Source organism: Fukomys damarensis, unplaced genomic scaffold (genome assembly GCF_012274545.1).
Source record: "Fukomys damarensis isolate Sample0158 unplaced genomic scaffold, DMR_v1.0_HiC HiC_scaffold_29, whole genome shotgun sequence".
Classification (NCBI taxonomy): Eukaryota; Metazoa; Chordata; class Mammalia; order Rodentia; family Bathyergidae; genus Fukomys; species Fukomys damarensis.
Window position 1 is genome coordinate 18,091,877 of NW_022900941.1, and position 19,952 is coordinate 18,111,828.

At 37.0% G+C, this 19,952-nt stretch overlaps 1 protein-coding gene across 15 annotated transcripts in view; it reads left to right on the forward strand.

The window, feature by feature from the left end:
* R3hdm1 (R3H domain containing 1) overlaps positions 1–19,303 on the forward strand; it is a 169,718-nt gene extending 150,415 nt beyond the window's left edge. For 11 of the 15 annotated variants that reach the window (XM_033757261.1, XM_033757264.1, XM_033757260.1 and 8 more), the window contains 7 exons: positions 6,410–6,513; positions 9,344–9,516; positions 14,248–14,392; positions 16,455–16,537; positions 16,972–17,056; positions 17,954–18,300; positions 19,156–19,303. In XM_033757261.1, the coding sequence (XP_033613152.1) occupies positions 6,410–6,513; positions 9,344–9,516; positions 14,248–14,392; positions 16,455–16,537; positions 16,972–17,056; positions 17,954–18,300; positions 19,156–19,275 (1,057 nt within the window). In that variant the 3' untranslated portion in view covers positions 19,276–19,303. Of the gene's footprint in view, positions 1–6,409; positions 6,514–9,343; positions 9,517–14,247; positions 14,393–16,454; positions 16,538–16,971; positions 17,057–17,953; positions 19,014–19,155 lie in introns of those variants that run through there. The other 4 variants (XM_033757266.1, XM_019204835.2, XM_033757268.1 and 1 more) reach the window with 1 other exon arrangement.
* Positions 19,304–19,952: the final 649 nt, after the last annotated feature.

A 19,952-nucleotide genomic window follows, 5' to 3' on the forward strand; every position in this document is an offset into this window, starting at 1 on the left:
GATTTGTGGATTTTTTTTTTTTTTTTTTTTTTTTTTTTTTTTGGCACATGGGTAGACAGTTACCCCACAATGATTTGTTGAAAAAAGCAATCATGGTATTCATGTTCATGTCCTAGTCAAAAATCAGATGATTATACTTGGATGAGTTTATTTTTGGATTCCCTATTCTATTCTGTTAATCTGCCTATTCTAATCCCATATCACATTGTCTTGATGAAATTATAGTATCTGGAGGTTTTGAGGCCTCCAGCTTTGTTTTCAGGGGTTTTTTTCCTCTGGAACCAGGAGTCAAACTCAGGACTTTGCACTGGCCAGGCAGGCATGTGCCACTGAGCTAAATCCCCAGCCCAAGCTAGTCACTTTCTACAAAGAAGTTAACTGAAATTTTAATGGAGATTACATTGCATCTCCATTAATTTGGGATATTGTGATCTTAACTAAATAATTTACCAATTATTTAGATCTTCTTTAATTACTTACACCAATGTTCTGTGGTTTTCAGAATATATAATTGGGCACTTCTTTTGTTAAATTTATTCCTAAGCATTATTTCTTTGTTTTTATTTTGGCAGCAGACAGGTTTTTGTTTTTGTTTTTTGATTTTTGTTTTGTTTTTTGTTTTTTTGAGACAGGACTTCTCCATGTAGTTCAGACTGGCCTCAAACTCACTATGTAGCTGGTGCCAGCCTTGAATTTGTGGGGATCCTCCTGCCTCAGCCTCCTGAGTGGCGAGATTACAGGTGTAAACCACCACGCTCAACTCATGAGTATTATTTCTAATACTAATGTATATGGAATTTTGATTTTATTTTCAAATTGTTTATTGTGAGCATGCAAAATTATAATTTATTTTTGTGTACTTTTTGCAAGGTATGTCTGCCAACAAATAATGTTTTTGTTTTAGGGAAATATTTCATTTTCTGGGAAGTCAGTTTATCTTGCTGGAATTTCCTTATAAGTAATTACTCATTTTTCTCTTGCTGCTTTCATGATTTTCACTGTTCTTTGTGTGTGTGTGCATCTGTGTGTGTGTGCATGCACGCACGCCTTAGAGATTGAATGTAGGTCCTGGAGCACACTAGATAAGCACTCTACCACTGGGCTATATCGCCAGCCCTATAAAGTGTTTTACTGTGATGTTTCATGCAGATATATTTGTGTTTATCCTGCTTGAAGTTTGTTGAGATTCCTAGATGAGCAGGTTTTGGGGTTTTGGGTTTGTTTTTTTTTTAATAAATTTGGCATTTAGAGGCATTATTTCTTCAAATATTGATTCTCTAAGGCGCTTTTTCTTTCTCTCTTCTTTAGCTTACATAAATCTTCACATTCATTTCTTTTCAAATTTTGAGCACCTCTAGTGATTTTTAAATTTTAATTATTGTATTATTAAACTCCATAATTTCCAACTGGCTCTTTCTTATAATTTCTGTCTATTGATATTCTGTATTAGTTTAAACAAGATAAAACTTGTCTCATGGGCAACTTTTATTCCTTGATTTTTTTTTTTCCAGTGTATGTGCTGTACTTTCCTGTTTCCTTGAATGCCTTTTAATTGGACATATTACATAATAAATTGTAACAACACTCAGTGCTGGACTGTCTCCCCGCTCCCTTGTGATGCTATTGTTTATATATATTTAATGAATTGACTGGATTCCCTGCCCTGAAGTCAGTCCCCAGTACTGCTTAAGTCATTAATTTGCTCTGTGACCTAATCCCATCAAATTCCTGCTCCTCTGAAGTAGTTTCTGGAGTTAGTGTTTGATCGATTAACCCTGATCCTCTCCTGCACTTTCCCAAGTCTTGAATCTGTACCCAGTCAACTTCACAACAACCTCTGCTCCCCTGCCATGGAAAAACATTTTTAGTACATATTTCTGCATATTTATAGCCAGTTTTCCTAGCACCATTTTCTAGATAGGCTGGCTATCTTTCCTCCAGCATAAGTCTCTAGTTCTTTTATGTAATAGCAGGTGGCTGAATTTGCAGCAGATTGCTTCTGTATCTTCTCTTCTGTCCCAGTGATCCATATGTCTGTTTCTTTTATCACAGTAGCTTTATGATAGAACTAGAAATCCAGGGTTGTGATGTCTCCTCCTTTTCTCTTTTTACCTATTCTCTTGCTTTAATTTCTTTCTCTTGTCTGATTGCTCTGGCTAATGTTTCAAGAACTATATTGAGCACAGCTGGTAATAGCAGACATCTTTGCCTTGTTCCTGATCTTAGAGAGAAAACTTTCAGAATTTCCCCACTTAAGATGATGTTGTGGGTTCATCATAAATGTCTTTTATGAGACTGAGATGAGGTCTTCCTGTAATTATTGTCTTCAGCTTTTGTTTTGGTTTCTGGTACCAAGAATCAAACTCAGGACCTTGCACTTTCCAGGCAGGCAAGGCATCACTGAGCTACATCCCCAACCCAGTCTTCAAGTTTTTTATCATGAATGGATGTTGGATTTTTGTCAAAGGCATCTATTGAGATGATCATGTGATTTTTGTCCTGGCCTCTACTTACATGTTATATTATATTTATTGATTTCTGTATGTTAGGCCATTTTCGAATTCTTGGGATTGAAGTTTGCCTTTTATGACCTTTGTGATGAGTTGTTGCATTCTGTTTACCTATACCTATGTTAATTAAAGAGATTGGCTTGTAGTTTTCTTTTTTAGTTGACTCCTTGCCTGGTTTTGGAATCGAGGTAATGCTAGCTTCCAGGAATGAATTTAGCAGTACTTCTTCCCTTTTGATTTCATTAAAAAGTTTGAGGAAATGAATATATGTGTATTAACTACATATTTATTGACAAAAGAGCCAAAGTTCAAATAATAGGTTCAAAGTCACTAAATAAAAAGTTGTATTTGAACTCAAACCTAAGTTCCCTTCTGACACCCAAATTGATGGTGCTTTGCACTAGTTCAAATATTAAATGTCAGAAGCCATTAAAATAGATAGCAGCAAAATAAAAAAGATAGCAGCATAAAGTCATTTGAGTGTGCAAGACTGTCTAGTGAGTATATTTTAATATCAAGCATTAATTTCCACCACAAATAAATTATCTAATCTAAGGAAAATGGCATTAATAGCATGGCTTACAAGGCCAATTTTAAGCATTCATTTAAGGATCATAAGACATAAAAAAATATTCTTCATGCTTTGGTGGACTGCAGTGCATTTCTGGAGGCTGTATTTTGCTGTGTTGGGAAGCAAACCCAGGGCTGCTAGGCAAGTGCTCTTTCACTGAGCTATCGTAACCCAGCCCAGGTTTCTGATTTTGAAAACACTTAATCTTTTTTTTTATCATGGCTTTGATCTTAAAATATGGTAAAAATGAAGAAAAGTAACTAGAGAAAAGGAAAATTTCTACCTATGATTTATCATAGAATGTTATATAAATAAGTTGAATATTATAGAAAAGCCAGAAGAAACTTTTGGATATCTTATAATCATTCATCAGTCTGCATTGATCCTGTTAGGGTTCTTCACTTCAGTTTCAGTTGAAACATCTATACTATACTCCAAGAAAGTCTTGCTCCTAAAGAGTGGCAAAGTTTGTTGGGTTTTGTTTTGTTTTGTTTTGTTTTTGGTACCAGAGATCAAACTCAGGACCTCATGCTTGCCTGGCAGGCGCTGTGTTGGTCAGCTACATCCCCAGCCCAAGAGTGGCAAAATTTTGGTAAAGTAACGAGTAATTTTTGTTACAGTATACTTAATACCTCTGAAAGTTGGTATTATTTTTTCTGAAAGTTGGTGTTACTGATCTTATTCTTAATTCATACATTTATAGTTTTAAATCAGGTCTTAAGTTTAAGACTAAACAGGTTCATGAGATTTTATTTTATTTGCTTAAGGGCAAAATAAGGACTTCTCCAGGACAAGGCCTAGTATTTTACTTTTAAAAGTCTGTTTCTTGTGCCAGGGATTTACCTTAGTGGTTCCACCGCCTGCCTCGCAAGCACAAGGACCCGAGTTTCGATCCCCAGTACCTAAACAAATAAATATCTGTTTCTTTTTCTCCTATCTTCCAAAAGAGAAATTTTTGAAACTACAAAACTGATTTTTTTTTCGGCTATATTATACAAGTAGATGTGTTAGATTAGATTCTTTTAAGGAAAGAATTAAAGTCAGAGCTGTGAGTATTGCTCAGTAGTAAAGCACTCATGTAGCATCTTCAAAGGACTGCATTCAGTCCCCAGCATGTCAAAAAATAAAACTAGAGAATGACATTTAAATACTGACTTTCTGCTTTTCTCTTTTCTAAAATGTTTTAAGTGATAAAAGAGCATAGCACTTCACCACATCTGTGTCTTTTTAATTGTCTGTATGTCTTTTGCACAAGATTCAGCACAGGCCTGCAACTCAGTTTCCTAGTTCTGAAAACTAATTTTTATTCATTTACCGGTAAACTATATTAGTACTTCATAATTTAGTAATGTGGGATACATTGCTTGGTTCAATGACGTGAAAATTATCTTACTTTTACTGGGTTCCTATCACCTGTGTGACTCAGAACTTGAGTAATATATGCATAATGAACACGATCAGGGAGAAGGGCCACATGACTGAAGGGAGCTATTCACATGAGTTAGAACAACATCTAAAAACTTTCCACCCTGTGAGAAACGTGCTTTTTCTCATTATTGACACATTTACAGATTGTCTGTTAAGCTATATTATTTCCACAGGTACCTAGTAATTCTATACAGTTTGACAGTGATTAACTCTAGATTCAGAAAGTACTACTTTCACATATGGTCCCCAAATCACTTTTTATGAAATCCTCTCTTTATAGTTCTTTTCCTCTTTTATTGTACACAGAACTACTGTCACTAAAAAACAGACTACTGATTTTTACTTAATTAGGACATTTCTCCGTCTAAATTACAGAATGTTTTGTAGCCTTTTATTATGGACTATGTCTGTGTGCTGCTAAGGGTACTGGACCCAAGGTCTTGAAAAGGATAAACGTGCTGTACCACGGAGCCACACCTCCAGCTCCTGGAGACATTTACACATCCATAAATGGAAACAGAATTGTACTGAACCCTCCTGTGTTCACACTAACTTCAGCGTTTATCAGCTAATGACTAACTTATTTTCATCTAAATCTCTGCCACTGACCCCTCCCACCTTATTTGGAAATAAATTCCAGGTGTCATTTCATTTACAAGTATTTCAGGTTGTTTATTTATTGGTTGTTTGGTTGGAGGGGTTCTATTTTTTGAGACAGGGTCTTACCATGTAGTTCAGGCTGACCCTGAACTCACTGTATACCCCAGGCTGTCCTCAAATTTACAGTGATTCTCCTGCCTCAGCCTCCCAGGTGCTGGGATTATAGGCATGCTCACCACATCCAGTTTTCATTTATAAGTATTTCTGAATAGGTATCCTTAAAACCCTGTGTGTTTTTTTTAACCCTCGTAATATCATTTGATGTCTTCAAAAATTTTTCAACTAATTCCTTAACTATAGCACATGTACTCCACAAATACTGCTTATGTCTCCAAACATTGCCTTAAAGAGTTTCTCATGGCCTGGACGTGACTTAGTGTATCATCTGATATCATTTCACGTGTCTTCCTGTATTCTCTAATTCATTCAGTAGTAGGATTAAAGTATTACTATTTTTAATACAACTATATAAGATGCAAGTGCCAAAATATTGTTCAGATTAAGAAATACTGCTTTTCTAAAAGCTCTCAAGAAAGACTAATGGGCCTTAAGATATAGATTAAGTTTCCTGATCATTTGCATCTTCTTTAATACTATTTTATAACTTTGAACTGTTGTCCTAAAAGAATTTGCTAATGAGAAAGTTTTAGAAAAATTATAACAAATCCTGTATTGAGGTTAAGTCTCAAAGACTTAAAATATACAGGAGTAACTTAATGCACTAACTTCCCCTTTTTACAGATTTTATATTAAAATATGTTTGAATATGTACTGTTGGTACCTTCATTCTTAGTACATTTTCCAAGACATATTTATTGAGTCTGATCAGTGTCAAATGATATAGTTCTCTATTATGTAGTCTTTTGGTGGGGATGGAACTCAGGGCCCTCTCATGCAGTACGAGGGCTATAACCATTGAGATAGAGGATGGCCCCAAAATATATTACTTCGTATTTTGTAAAATTAACGGCTTTTTTTTTAATGATCATTTGAATAATCCAAAACACATTTATAATCATTTATGAGTAGTTTAATTTTCTCTTGGTGTTTCAGTGCTATAATCATAAAATAAATTTTGTTCAATAAAGTAACTAGTCACAGAGTAGATTGTTTTGACTTTTACCACTAATCTGTTTGAAAATCTGTATGTTTAGATAAATTTGTAGGACTGTTAGTTCAAAGATTCTTTCATCTACTTCATCTCATTATGTTATGTTTGTATCTTGCTTTTTCCCTACAGCTCTTCAATAGGTTACCTGCAACATCCAGGATCAGAACAACTACAGTTTCCTCGAACTACTTCACCATGTGGTTTTCAGCATCTTCAAGGCCACCAGTGTTCTGGTACGAATATATTGCTGAAAAATAGCTCAGGGTTTGCCCATCTGAGAAAGAGTTCAGTTAATTTTCTTTGGTATTTCTTTTGAGGGGGTTTGGTTGTTTTTTTGGTTTTTTGAGACAGGGTCTCACTATGTAGTTGAGACTGACCTTGGAACTCACTAGGTAGCCCAGGCTGGTCTCAAACTCGAACTCACAGTGATCCTCCTGCCTCAGCCTCCCAAGTGCTGGGGATTACAGGCGTATGCCACCACGCGTGGCTCTGTTGTTGTTGTTTTTTTCCTTTGGTATTTCTGTAAGAAAATTCTCAACTTGTAATTTGAGAAATACACTCACGATGTTTAGGGTGAATCAGGCTTATACACAGTCTACTCCTTCCTTTCTCCTGGTACTGCTCTGCATTCCTAGTTCTCCTTCCTCACACCTGATATTCTCTGGGGTCCTTCTCCAGGCCTTCCTCTCATTAGTCTCCAAGTTCTTTCTGGACAGTCCAACTTGCCCCTGTAGTTTCGACTACTGCTTTTTGCCAGCAGCTCCAAATCTTAACTTCTGCTGAGAAAAGTCCATACAGCCATATCCGTACTGAATATCCCTACCCAAATATGTCAAAGATACATCAGACTAGTTACTTTTCACCTCTATTTTCATTTCTTACCTTACTCTCCACCCATGGACCAAAACAGGAATTTCAAAATGATAATTAAACCTCTTCTGTCCTTGCCATTCACTTTGATAAAGTTACCAAGTCCTCGGACCTAATTATTTTCTTTCCTTCCCCCACTGCTCCTAACTTTGATGGGTTTGTTCATATTTTATTTGCAATAATCTCTCTCTCTCTCTCTCTCTCTCTCTCTCTCTGTCTCTCTCTCTCTCTCTGTACTGGGGATTGAACACATGACCTTGTGCTTGCAAGGCAAGTGTGGTGCCACTGAGCTAAATACCCAGCCCTGCAGTAATCTCTCAAATCTGCTTACTTCATGTTTTCCTCCCCCCCACCTTTTCCTCCTCCCCAAAACGCATACACATATATACACGCACGCACACAATTTCAAAAATTACTGTCCTGAAACAGAAATCTCACATTATTCCTCTGATTGATTCCCCCCACAAATTCCCTGGCAAACAAGCCTCCTAATTATACATATATGCTCAAGTCACACAAAACTTAGTTTCTGTAATACAATATACTCTTTCATCCCAAAAATTATTTTGTATTTTTACATTTGAATACCAAAAATAATTAGTTTTCATACCACAAATACTTTTGTACCTGTTCTTCATTTGTCTGAAACACTGATCTACCATCCGTGTTTGCTAGCGTCGTTCTCACCCTTGTTTCAGAAAGCCACCTGTTCTACACAGGCTGCTTGTACTCTTCAGGAAAATTCAGTCTTTCCCTGTACTTCCATCGATCTTGTACAAACCTCTAGTATTATGGAGAAATTTATTCTAATGATTTGTGATATGTGTAAGCTCCTGAGAAATATATAAGTGATTATCAGTAAATGACAGTAGTGGCTAAATGAGCCACTTTGGCTGAGGAGATTTTGAGATATCTGTAAGCTGCCAGCTCTTCTACAGTTGGACATGCTCGTCAACTTGTTTTCGATATCTAGGAAACCAGAAACCACCTTGGTTAACAACACAGTACCAGCTGAAGGCCTGGAGGCAGGGCACAAGACCTTACCTCATTTAGCAGTGGTTAGTGTAAAGTGATGTACACTGATGCAGTACTAGTCCACAAGACAAATCGGAAAAGATATGGTCATTTGCTTATTGCTTTTTTTGTTGTTGTTTTTGTTTGGGGGGGGTTGAGACAAGGTCTCACCATGTAGTTGAGACTGACCTTGGAACTCACTATATAGCCCAGACTAGTCTCAAACTCGAACTCACAGCGATCCTCCTGCCTCAGCCTCCTGAGTGCTGGGAGTACAGAAATGCGTCACCATACCTGGCTGCTCATTTGCTTATTTCTGTTATACAGTTAACAGTGTTTTTACACATGTGGTCCTTACAATTTTATAAAGTTGACCAGAGAGGACTTTTTCTAGCCTACTTTTTCCAATGAGAAGATAAAAAATAAGAGGTAAAATAATTTTCCCAGAGTTAGGGGACATTTCAGGGACTAAAATTACACTCTCCTTCCCCCATATCTCAAACCTTTAACTCACTTTCTGTAAAGATGAGTTTTTACTGTATTTAAATATTTCTGTAGGATAGTAATTTTTCACAATTTTAAATATTTAGAGTAATACCCATTAATTGGGTGTGGTGGCACACACCTGTAATCTCAGCACTTGGGAGGCTGAGGCAGGAAGATCACCTTGAGTTCAAGTCCAGCCAGCCTGGGCTACATAGTGAGCTCAAGCCTAGCCTGAACTACAAAGCATGACCTTGCCTCAAGATGATAATAATGATGATATCTATTTACGATTCATTTTCAAAAATTAAAGATCTTTGTACATCATATATATTGTGCTGTTCTCTACTAAATCCTGCCAGAAGTGTATATGGACTCCATTGAGTAACTAAAGGACTATTATTTTGAGAGATGTTTGAGCCTAAACAGTTTACTTTAAATACAGTGCTTGTAACATAATATACTAAAGCTTAAATATGGCTTATATATGTAACTAAAATTTTATTCAGAAAGTCTTTTTTTTTTGGTACCGGGGATTGAACTCAGGTCCTTGCACTTGCAAGGCAGGCCACTGAACCGCTGAGCTAAATCCCTGGCCCAGAAAAAGACTATATTATTGCTGTTATCCTAATATTCAGAGATAACAGCTAGTTGCTAAAATGTTAATTACAGTATCCTAATTATTCTGGTTTTCAGCCATGCCGCTGGCGCCACCTGGTGGAGGAGTGGTGATGATGCAGCTCAATGTACCAAACAATCCACAATCTGGTGCCCACTCACCCCCTCAGTGGAAACAAAATAAATATTACTGTGATCACCAGAGAGGGCAGAAGTGTGTCGAATTTAACAATGTAGATAATATTGTCCAGGTAAGATGCTTCTGTTTATTAGTATTTTTTGTACAAAAAATTAGTATTTACATTTTCATCATATAAGATCCATCTGTTCTTAACACTAAATTTTAAATCCTTTCAAGTAGATAAAGAAGTTTGAACAGTCTCTAGATCCACATATTTATTTCAGTAGTATTTTCCAACTTCTATATTGCAAAAAAAATTCTTTTTTCACTTAAAAAATCAAAAGGGTGTGGAACTGTAGCTCAGTAGTCAAATACTTACCTAAATGTGCAAGGCCCTGGATTCCATCCCCAGCATAGGGGGGGAAAAAATCACAAGATAGACTAAATTAAAAGTTTCATAAAGAAAAAGAATCAAATAAGTGTTCTTCAGACAATTTATTTGTGGAGAATATGACCAAAAGTCACATGTTTGGACGTTTCTACTTGAAATCAATTATATATTTTTTCTACCAAAAAGAAAAAGAATCAAGTGCTTATCCTACCTTTTCCACATGAACTATAGTTCAGTTAATAATTAGAAAATTAGGGCCAGGTGTGTTGGCACACACCTATAATCCCAGCACTTGGGAGGCTGAGGCAGGAGGATCACTGTGAGTTCGAGACCAGCCTGGGCTACATAGTGAGACCCTGTCTCAAAAAAACAAAAAAAAAAAAGAAAAGAACAGAAAATTAGGACCAGGGACTTAGCTCAGTGGTTCCATCACTTGCCTCAAAAGTGCAAGGTCCTGAGTTCAATCTCCAGTGCCCACAAAAAAGAGAGAGAGAGAGAGAGAAGGAAGGAAAATTACTTCATAGAAGAATAGTTACTAAATGTAGAAGCAGTGATAGAAAGTGATTTTGGAACCTAAAATAATGAATCAAGGAAAAATCATCAGCAGATGGCCAAAAACATTAGGTAAAACATTCATGGGAGACTTTACAATGGAGGGATTAGGCAAACAACACTGAACCTCAAAATCAGTTGTACTCATTGTTCAGTTGTAACATCACCAGAACATTGCCCTTAATGTTGTATAGGAGAAAGTACATGCTATCACCTGTGATGTTGGAGCCCGAATCTAATCAGTCTTCTGTCTAGCTGCTAACTTAAAGAAACAGAGGGAAAAGAAAGGAAAAAAATGACATGATACTAATGGGATATTTACCAGACAGACAAATTAGCCCTGTCAAATAAATGGCATTTTAAAATGGGAGCTGGACCTGGACGTAGTGGAAAGCTGAGGCATGAGGATTACAAATTTGGGACTAGACTCTCTTTAAGAAATTAAAACAATGATGAATGTAACTGTACTGTATACCTAAAATGTACCAATAAACTCAATGAGGGGGATGTCACTCAGTACAGAGGCCCTACATTCAATCCCCAGTATCACAATAATTAGTTAATTGATAATAATGGGATTTGGGTCTGTTGTAGTTTTATAAAGTCGATTTTTGTAGTAATCAGATATAATATATGGCTCTTGTTTGGAAACTGAATAATCAGGACCTTTTGAGTTACTAAAGGATATTTATTTGTGTTAATTTTTTAGTATGAGATGGTAGTTACGTATTTGAAAGAGTTACTGATAATGTAGCACAGTGCTTCTCTAGCATGCATGATATCCTGGAGTCAATCTCTAGCATTACTCCCTCAAAAAAGTTCTTACCTGTTAGATAGAAATATTCATATACTAAAACATTTAGAGACAAAATATCCTCATATCTGAGATTTGTTTAAAATACTTCAGGAAAACCAAGTTGGGTGTAATCACAATTGATAATGCATGGTTGGTACATGGAAATTCATTATACTTTTTTTCTTAATTATACTTTTCTGTTTACACTTTCATATGCTTGAAATTTTACAGAAGCAAAAGATTTTATAAAAGTTCTTTAAGGTAAAGAAAAATTGTTGCATGTACTTGACAAAATTATAGCAGAATAAAAAGAGCAAAGTTCATTTATAGGTCAGCTCACAAACTATACCTGGCCAATAGCCATTAGAAAGATAAGAACAAAATACTTTCACTTGTACAATTGGGAAAATTCGGGAAGCTATCATTTGTTATGTTGGCAGACATACGTAATTATAAACTCTCTTGAATACCCTTGGTGGTGATATCAATTCATACTGTCTTTTTGGAATGCAGTTCGATGATGTATTTCAAAATCCAGGAGGTGTAAGACCAGCCTGACCTACACAGTGAGATCCTATCTTAAAAATAAATTTGTGTGTGCTCACATACATATACACACATACAATGGTATTTCTTTTTCTCCTGTTGTAATATACTCAGTGGTAGAGTCCATGGTGAGTACACACAAGACTAGTTTTGATGCCCAGCACCAGTACAAAATAAAGGGAATAAAAATTGAAACAGTTTGGACATTCTTTAAAGGCTAATTAAATAAGTTACTGTGCCATATAGGAAAATACCCTTAAGTGTATATACTGATAATAAGGTATACCAACTACCCTGAAGGTAGTTTTGGTTTGTTTGTTTGTTTGTTTGGTTTTGGTACTGGGTATTGAACTTGAGACCTTGCATTTTCGAGGCAGGCAGCAACACCACTGAGCTAAATCCCCAGTCCACCCCGAAGGTAGTTTTAAAATACTGTTATCCACTAAAAGAAACCAGAGCCCCTTAGAAAAATAACTGTTGCTAAGTTTGGTTCAAGGGAAGTACAATAGGAGCCTACACCATCTGGCTGTGCCAGAGGAGAGAGCTGGAAAAATGCTGGGATATGACAAAAGATAAAAGATCTGGCTTGATGGTTTGAGCATAAAAGAATAATAGTAGAAAGGATCACCCACAGAATAAAATAATCCATGAGTCCATACTGATATAAATGAATAAATTGAAGAGAATGGTGAAACTTTCTTACAGAAGAATGTAAGGTGGTAAATAAAAAAGGCATCACAGACTTAGAAAATCACCACCAGAAAACTGCCAAGCAAGAGGAACCACTAAATGCTAAAACTAGTGGTGAAAGAAAGTTTGATACAACTGAGCATGGTGGCACATGCCTGTAATCTCAGCCCTTGGGAGGCTGAGGCAGGAGGATTGCTGTGAATTCAAGGCCAGCCTGAACTACATAGTAAGACTCTGTATCAAAAAACAACAACAAAAAAAGAAAGTTTGATGTAAAATAGGGCACTTTTATAAAGGGTCTTCGCACAAGTTAACTCAAACCACAAAGGAAAAAATAGTTTAAGGTAAAGAAACGTGGCAGGCAGCATCTTCATCAAGAGGTAGAATTAACTACTACCAGGACTGCGGTGATAAGATGACATTCAGGTACCTTTGATGTGATAATATTGAGAAAGACAAAACATCGTCTCTGGTTTTTCTTCTCAGAATAAATAACATAAACATTGTATGAGGCCACAGCAAACCCAAACTGGGGACATTCTACAAAATAGCTTATCTACAAGAAACAAGTTATATTCAAAATGATCTTTAGAAAAGAATCTTCCCAGAAAAAGTCATCAAAGGGAATAAGGACTGAGGCTATGTACCATGTTAGAAATTAAAGAGCCAACAACTAAATGCAGTCTTTGACTCTGGTCAGGATTCTAGAGTTGAAGGGTAAATTATGTGTTCTGTTTTACTATAGAGAACAGTAATGTGACATTTGGGAAAATGTGAATAAATTTTCTAGGTTAGGTACTGTGTTATATTTCCTCATTTTGATGATTGTACTGTACTTAGATAAGAAAATAGCCTTAGGGCATAGACATTATTAATTTGAGGATTAAATGGTATGTGTGCAGCCAGGGATTTAGCTCAGTGGTTCCGCCACCTGCCTTGCAAGAGCAAGGACCCGAGTTCAATCCCCAGTACCCAAAAACAAAACAAAACAAAACAAAAGGTTTTTTTTAAACGGTACATGTGCAGCTCATTTACAAATTATTTTCAGAAAAAAGAAAACTTGTGGACTTGGGGATATAACTCATGATAGAGTATTTGCCTCACATTGATTCAATTTCCAGTACAAATAGAAAAGATGATAATGGAGCCAAAAAATGTCTGTCATCTTCAGTGGCACCATGCATGCCTGGCAAGCACAGGGTCCTGAGTTCAGTCCCCAGTACCAAAAAAAACAGTCTAGTAACATTGTAGCTGTCTTAGTCTGTATAGTACATTCTGTGATGGTCACCCAATTCAAGTACCTTGTTGACACATTCCTGAGAATCATCCTCGTTGTGACACCTAACTAAATACAGAGAAATGTGATAATAAAGTGTTAGCATCTTTTGTGAAATCCAGTAATTCTTTGTACTGTCTTTGTTCTCTAAAGATGAAACCATTTTTAATTGAAGTGTTTAAATATTTAATGTGGAGGGGCAAGAATGAGACAAATGTATATATTTTCTCTTGCAAATGTATCAACAATATTATTGTTGAGGTCCAAAGCAGATCTCAAAAAAAGTTGTATAGTCTCTTCCTACTGTTGTAAAAAATGGATGTGTGCATGCATACTCACAGAAACAATGTTAGTGTTTATCTTTGGGAGTTGGAGATGATATATTTCTGTAATATTTGAATCTTTTATAACAAGTACATACTTGTAATAAGGAAAAATTAAAAGTTTTGTTGGACTTAGGATTTAACTCAGTGGTAGAGCATTTGCCTAGCATGTACACTTCCTAAGTTCAATCCTCAGCATGGCAAAAAAGTATTTTTCTTCCAAAAGAAAATTTGCAAAAGGCCTGCCCATATGCTGACCCTTTTTTTTCAATGTGTTGTGATTTCAGCACAGTCCTCAACTCAGCAGTCCCATTATTTCACCAGCTCAGTCACCGGCACCAGCTCAGCTATCTACCCTGAAAACCATACGTCCCTCTGGACCACCACTTTCCATCATGCCCCAATTTTCTAGATCTTTTGTCACTGGGCAGGGTAAGTACATATGAAGTTCAACACAGCTTCAGAGAAATTGTAAGACATCCATTCCCAGTCACGGGCAGTTTATCTTGATACTAGTATCTTTCAGTTTTCCACAGAACTACATTTTACAGTATATTATCCTTATCCTAATGTATTGTTACTAATTAATACTTTTAGTTCGGTATTTATAATCCACTCATCTATGGTACTAATATACAATATTCTATATTCAGTGTTTCTAATTTGTATATTAGAGTAAGTATCAAGAGTTTATTATGCTGGGCGTCGTGGCACACTCCTCTAATCCCAGCACTCAGGAGGCTAAGGCAGGAGGATCTCTGTGAGCTCGAGACCAGCCTGGGCTACAAAGTGAGCTCCTGGTTAGTCTCAAGTACATAGTGAGACCTTGTCCTCCCTGCCAAAAAAGGTTTATTACTAAACTTATTCAACAAACCCTTTTTTTTTTTCTTTTTGAAAGATTCAACAAACATTTATTGAGGGCATACTGTGCCCCTGGTTTACAAACATATGGAAAAGTCTTTACCATCACCATCCTCCTGTCTACTTGAGAGGAACAGACATACATGTAAATGATTATAAGCTAATATGGAAAGTATTCATTTTATTTCCTAGGATTTATCCTAAGGTATTGCACAGAGTTTAGCCTATAGCAAAAAAAAAATTTTAAGCAACCCAGGGCTGGGTATTTATCTCAGGGGTACCATGCCTGCCTCGCCAGCACAATCCCCTGTACCAAAAAAGAGTGAGGCCTGGGGATTTAGTTCAATGGTGCTGCCACCTGCCTTGCAAGTGCAAGGACCTGAGTTCAATCCCCAGTACCAAAAAAAAAGAGAGAGAGAGAAACTTAAAGCAACCTAAAGGACTGTCAGTGGAGAATATAGTAATGGCCATGCAAAGAATATTATGCAACTGTCTAAAAATCGTGTTTTAAAGAATTATTAAAAGAGGAAATAGTCACAATATGGTGAGTGATTTTGAAAAACAAATAGACATTAAATTTCAGAGAGAAAATATGCAAGTGTCCATTAAGCCCTCAGAAAGGTACTCAGCATTGTTAATAGGAAAAATTAAAGCCACTTTTGGAAAATTTTTGGCAGCTTCTTAGTCAGTCACTTGCCATACAAGTCAGTAGTTTACTCCTCAATGAAAGAAAAATAGTGCAAATATGTCAAGACAGGATTGCGCGACAACGTGTATAACAACCTTGCTGTGTTGTAGCCCCAAGTGGACATAACCTGAATGTCTGTCACCTGGAAACGGGCTACAACGTGTAAATGTAATTTTTTATTTAAAGAGAAATTAAAAGAACCTAGAACATAAATACATCTTTTGGTTAAAGCCATAAAAATATATGTGGGAAATTAATAGAGATCTGAGGAGTATAGTTTATGTAGAGTGCTTTTTTCCCCTGAAAAGTAAGTTTTTAATCATAAAAGAATTATGGATTTCAGCATCTCTAGTGGGTAGATAAGCATTTGTTATTTTGGTGAATTGTATGTGGGATGTTCGAATTTAATAACAATGTTATCTTGGAGTCTTCTCTTCTTCCATTTTGTATATTTCATTTTCATCTGCTTTTTTACAGTTATTTTCCTTTTTCAATAGATGGTATATTAACGTGGTTCAAGAAAAACAACTAATAGTTTTAAAAGTATACACAGTTTTTCTCAGTCTTGTCCCCTGTCCACCAAATTCCCATCCCTTACCATTCTTCATAACTACTGTTACTAGTCCTAATCTTTTCAGAAGTTCACTATAGGGGCCAGGGAATTTAGCTCAGTGGTTCTACTGCCTGCCTCCCAAGCACAAGGACCCGTGTTCAATCACCAGTACCAAAGTAAAAAAAAATAAAAATAAAGGCCAAGATTTTTTTTAAAAAAGTTCTCTGTAACTCTCTAAGGATATGTAGAAATTTTGTTTTTAAAAAATATTAATTACCTATGCAAATTTAATTCTGCCCCATTTGTTTCCTCTGTTCATCTGTTTTGAGCAATTCAGAAAAGTCTGGGAAGTACATTTTAACCTAGGAGAGAAAATTATTTTTGACTTTCAGGAGATGCCAGGTATCCATTGCTTGGCCAGCCACTGCAGTACAACCCTCCTGCTGTTATGCATGGACACATTTCAAGCCAACAGGTATGAAAGGCAGTTCTCTGACCTCCTAGTTTTGTCACAGAACACCGTATTTTCACTGCTGAGAGTGTGAGGGCACCAGGTTGGCTCTGGTTAAAATGAGCTGTGTTTCCCTTGCCAGCTGCTTCATGCCTGTTAGTACCTGCCCAATCAGGAAAGCAAGTTTAGCCTGCTGTTTAGCCAAGAAATAGTTTCCTAGTGCCACCAAAAGATGGGGAGTGAGTGAGGGTCAGAGCACCCTGCTGATGAAGGGTAGTCAGCAGGTGACTGATCATAGTGGGCGATGGAAGCTCCATTCTGCAGAGCACAATCCCAGGAGGCCTAGGACTGGTTTATTTCTGCTGAAATACAAAGTACACTAGGTGCTAAGTGTTTAGCCCTTGTAAACACATTTTTCAGCATTTTAACTTATATCTCAAATATTTGTGGATTTCCAGGGTCAGGCTGGCAGCAGGCATGGAAACCGAGGAAGGAGACAAGCTAAGAAAGCTGCATCCACAGACCTTGGAGCAGGAGAAGCAGGTATGTTGGTCCCCAAGAGGCAACTAGATGTGAGTCTACAAACTGGTAATTCTCTTTGAAAATACATCACACCATGGAAATGGGCTTTCCTCTTCCTACTGCAAAACATGTCCCAGGAAATTCTACCATCTTCCATTTATGGTTCTTGAATATGTTCTTTTAACTCTTTCTATTTTACATGTGGGAGTATGTATAGCAAGGTGCAGGTGGGTTTAGATGAGATGGAAGGACCTCAGAGAAAAGATGAGACTGAGGAAATCAGTCAAAACGGCCTCTATTCATTGAGAAAGAGGTTGTCCTTAATCCCATTGGGAGACAATCTGAATGAATGTATTGCCTCTCTGTGGAGAAGTTCCTTCACATGTGTACTTTGCCATCCTGTTTAGCAGCCTTGGATGCCAAATACAATTGATGTCTTTATTTTACAATGGTAACAAAAGTTTGCCCAACATCGCCTAGTTTAGAGAAGCCACTATTCAGTGCTGCATATTTTAACTATGCATCATCTATCAGTGAAGGTGACAATAGTCTATACCCCTTGCCTAACTTGTAAGTAGGAGTGATTTAAAAGAGGACCTTAACAATTAAAATTTTGTGGTCTTTTAATAATTTCAGAAAATTCTGGCCTGTAATCCCAGCACTCGGGAGGCTGAGGCAGAAGGATTGTTGTGAGTTCGAGACCAACCTGGGCTACATAGTAAGTTCCAGGTCAGTCTCAACTACATAGTGAGACCCTGTCTCAAAAAAAAAAAAAAAAGAAAAAAAGATATATATGTATGTACGTATGTATATAGTTTCAGAAATTTCTGTTTCTCATATTCTATTTGAATCTGCATACTTTTTAACCAACTTTTTTGGCAGCAGTAATGTATTAATTCTACACCTTTCCCATTGTAGTTGTTGGGAAGGTCTTGGAAATTACTGAACTACCAGATGGAATAACTCGCATGGAAGCCGAGAAACTTTTTGGGGAACTGTTCAAAATTGGCGCCAAGATCCGGTGGCTCCGGGACCCCCAGTCACAGCCCCAGCTGCGTCGTCATGCCGTCTGCTGTAGCAGTGGGGACAGCACTGTCAACCCTGAACGCTCCAAACCCAATGACTTGGCCTCTACGTACACTGTCTTAGCTACATTCCCCTCCATTTCAGCTGCACAAAATGCACTGAAGAAACAAATTAACTCAGTTAACAAGTTTAAGCTGAGAACAAGCAAGAAGCACTATGACTTTCACATTTTGGAAAGGGCAAGTTCTCAGTAACACAGCTACCTTTGGACCCTTCACCTCTGATTGCTCTGCCCTCTCCCGACTCTGATTGGCTTGGTATTTGGAGCTTCTGTTAACATTTAGAGACTCCTGGGATGTGTGGTCATGGGGTTATATCTTTTGGAAAAAAGCCAGTGATCCAGAAAAGAGGGAAAAAGAGATACACATTTTACCCTACTGATTATAGAAATCCACACCAGAATGATACAAAGTTAGCAGCTTTTTCTAAGGAAATGCTGTTCAAATGCCTCCTAACTTTTATAGTTATTTTGTTTTATATTTCTGAATTCTTGTATCAGATCCAAAGCTCTATTGTACAGCAAATTATTCTTCAAAATTACTATAACCAGTTGCAACCTGTATTTCTTTTTGCAGCCAGCACAGTGTGACCCAGCTCAGGATTTGGGGGGGTAAGAATACAGGCATGGAATAACCAAGTCAGAAACCATGTACCATTCTTTTGGAGGGCTGAGGGTGCTGAAAGCCCACAAATAAAAGATGACCCTTCCCCTGAATCTCTAAACATAGAAACATTTTCCAGAAGATACAGAAATCCCCAATAGGATCCCTTCCTTATTCATTTAGGTAGTATGGATGTTAAGTGTAAAGTAAATTATGTTCTTAATGCTCTTAATCAAACCACTTAAATTCAGAGGGGAATAGGAATCATCCAAGTCAGGAAAATCTCACTTTTTTTTTTAAGTGTCCCTCCAATTACTAATTGCCACTTATTTGAATTCCCCTCCTTGTGGATTTTTTGTCACCTACGGAAATATATTTCATGAGTGCTGGAGACTTCTTAAGTGGTTTAAAATTTGTTTCCATTGTTTGCAGATTACTGGACATCAGAGATTCATTGCACTTACGAACAAGGAACCTTCTTTTCAATTTCTGTGTAATTTGCAAGGCTGTACAATTGTACTGATGCAAGCCTTTTTCAGTTCAAGAGAATAAATGTTTACAAATACAGGCTTATTTTATCTTTGTTTTCATAAAAATACGTGTATAATCAGCAACTAATGTACACTATTGTTTGGTTAGACAATTTATTTTTATCTTAGATTTCACAACAGTTGACACTTTTAGCTCAGATGATTCCTGGATATCTTCCCCATTGGTTATCTAGAGTCTCCCTGCTGGAAAATCTAGAAAGTGGGGCCTGCCAGCTGCAACTTGCCTGCAGCCAGATTTGCTCCTGTGAAACTGTTACAGACTTGCACCCTAGAGCATTTGCAGAGTCTTTCATGGTCCCAGTGATTGCCAAGGCTCTTTCCTAGTTCCAGCTACTCAGGAAGCTGACAGGAAGATCACTTGAATCTAGGAGTTTAAGACTACTCTGTGCAACATAGATTTTGTGTGTTTTTGGTTTTTTTTAATTCACATTTTGGACCAGATATATAAAGAAGTACAGTGGTTACAACCGGCCTGACATACAAACAACTTGGATTAATTAGGTTAATAGAAGATTCATCTGCTTCTTATCTATAGCATGGACCCAGGTAACATTCAAATAGCTGTATTAACTTACAACCAACTTGAGTTACAATCAGCCCTTGGGAACTAATCAAATTCGTAAGTCAAAGGTTCATTGTATATTTTAGGTGAACACAGTGTTACTCACTTGTAGTCCC